General features: G+C 48.6%; 1 protein-coding gene across 1 annotated transcript in view; it reads right to left on the bottom strand.

Moving 5' to 3' along the window:
* The window catches only part of lmbrd1 (LMBR1 domain containing 1), a 165,429-nt gene that overhangs the window by 57,392 nt on the left and 105,537 nt on the right, over nt 1-2,500 (bottom strand). The window contains exon 12 of the mRNA XM_063191038.1: nt 113-217. Within this exon, the coding sequence (XP_063047108.1) occupies nt 113-217 (105 nt within the window). The remainder of the gene's footprint in view (nt 1-112; nt 218-2,500) is intronic.

The raw sequence follows: 2,500 nt of genomic DNA on the forward strand, positions 1-2,500 counted from the left end.
GGTTGGGATGGGGAGAGGCGCGAGAGAGAGAGAGAGAGAGAGAGAGAGAGAGAGAGGTAGAGATAGAGATAGAGATAGAGATAGAGAAAGAGAGGAAGGTCTTGTAACTTACCCGCACCCAGAAGAACCAGATGCCCATGTTGCGGATGCCCGCCATGGAGGTGAAGACGAAATACATGGTGATGACTGTGATCAGCACGTAATCCAGAGGGAAGACCTGGGGGAGAGAGAGAGAGAGAGAGAGAGAGAGAGAGAGAGAGAGAGAGAGAGAGAGAGACATAGACAGAGACAGAGACAGAGACAGAGAGAGAGAGAGATTTTAAATGCCTCGCCTGAGCACGGTTCACCCATCATGCAATATGTCCTGCTTTCTTTCCCTCCCAAGGCCGGTCATCCCTCCATCGTGAGGGTTCTGGGCCCTGCTCTCTCGTCTTGTCTGGCCAGATAAGTTCGTCTGCGCTCCCCTGTCTCTCCTCTGGTCAGATTAGTTAGTCTGGGATCTCTCAGCTGCTTCAGCAGGAGCCGGCTCCTCCTTTCTCGACTCATCCACGGCTCACTCTGCCAAATGCATCACTCTATCTCACTTCTCTTATCTCCCTCGCTTCTTCTCTGGCTCCCTCTCACCCTCTTTCGGTCACTGCCACCTCACCTCAACTCAGGGGTGCATTTCTAGAAACCATAGTTGCTAACTACGTTAGCTGCCCTGTTGTTTGTAAAGCAAATTTCCCATTGGCAACTATCCAAGTTCCTAAATGGCTAACAACTACGCTTTCGAGAAACGTACCCCTCTCTCTATACTACCCTGTCTCCCTCTTCATCCCGACCCTCTCTTTTCTTCCAGCCTCTCTCTCTCCTACTACCTCTCACTCCCACATCTCCTTCTCTTGCTTTCCTAGCCCCCTCTCCTTTTTCTTCTCCACTCCTCCCTCATCTCTTACTCCCCACACCCTCACTCCCTCTCCCTGTCTCTCTCTCCTCTCCCTGTCTCTCTCTCTCTCTCCCACACTCTCCCTGCTTGGCTCCCCATCTGCCTCTTTTGTTCCCTCTACACCTCCCTCTCATCTTCGTCTTTTCCCTCTCTCCTCCCACTGAATTCCTCCATCTTCCTCCAAATCCCCCATGTCCATGTCTCTCTCTCTCTCTCTCTCTCTCTCTCTCAAACTGTCTTTCCTCCCCTCTCTCTCGCCCTCCCCCTGTGAGGGATATTCTCAGGTTGTAACACCAGCTAACATGAAGCCTTAACAAGACAGGGTGTCTACAGGTTTGACCAAGTCAAAATTAAGACATTTTAAGACTTTTCAATACCATTTTCCAAATAAAATTAAGACCAACTCGTGGCGTTTACAGGTTTTAGCAAGTCAAAATTAAGACATTTTAAGACTTTTCAATACCATTTTCCAAATGAAATTAGGACCAACTCGCAAGATCATACACAGGTTCAAATGAAGCACAAAAAACAATTGGTTATTTACATTAATGCAGCCGTTTGAAAACACAAAACTATACACAATGAAACTTTACACTAAATAAAATTCAATAATGCGTTCTAAATGACACTACATGGCTACAACTTCCGATTTCCATCGCGAAGTTCATCACATGCCTGATATAATCATTCCTCCCTAAATTAAGCTCCACAAATTTAAGACATTTGGGTTGAAAATTTAAGACAAAATAAGACTTTTCAAGGCCTTATTTGGGGAAAATGAAATGTAAGACTTTTTAAGACTTTTTAAGGATCCGCGGACACCCTGCAAGAGAGACCAGCCTTTCGAGTCCACTGCTCCATCTCTGCACTCCCAAAGACCCGCTCTCACTTATGCACACACACGTACAGACACGTACATACACACACACGCACACACACGGTCTCTGTATTATTCATTCAGACCAGTGTAATGAATAGGATGTGTACTGCATGCATGGCGCCATCCCCATGTTGTTAAGTGTATCAGTTCTTAACAAAAAAAATATGTTAAAGGAGCAGCTTTTAGCTTTGTTTCTGGACCTCCACTTAAGCGGCTGCTCTGAGCAGCGGTGTGAAGTGCTGATATGCCGTTTGGCATGCTAAAAAACATGACGGGGTCAGGCCCATAACAAGACCCTTACGGTTCTGATGCCCAAGTGCCATGTACTGCTTTAACAAGCACACACACGCACGCACGCACGCACGCACGCACGCACGCACGCACGCACGCACGCACGCACGCACGCACGCACACACACACACACACACACACACACACACACACACACACACACACACACACACACACACACACACACACACACACACGCACACACGCACACGCGCACACGCGCACACACGCACACACGCACACACACACACACACACACAGGCGCGCACGCATGCACACACAGACGCAGACGCACGCACGCACGCACTCATACTCATGCACACACACGCACGCACACATACTCATGCACACACATGCACGCGCGCGCACACATACTCATGCACACACATGCATGCACGCAC

This window comes from Engraulis encrasicolus, chromosome 24, assembly GCF_034702125.1.
Source record: "Engraulis encrasicolus isolate BLACKSEA-1 chromosome 24, IST_EnEncr_1.0, whole genome shotgun sequence".
In the NCBI taxonomy this organism is placed as follows: domain Eukaryota; kingdom Metazoa; phylum Chordata; class Actinopteri; order Clupeiformes; family Engraulidae; genus Engraulis; species Engraulis encrasicolus.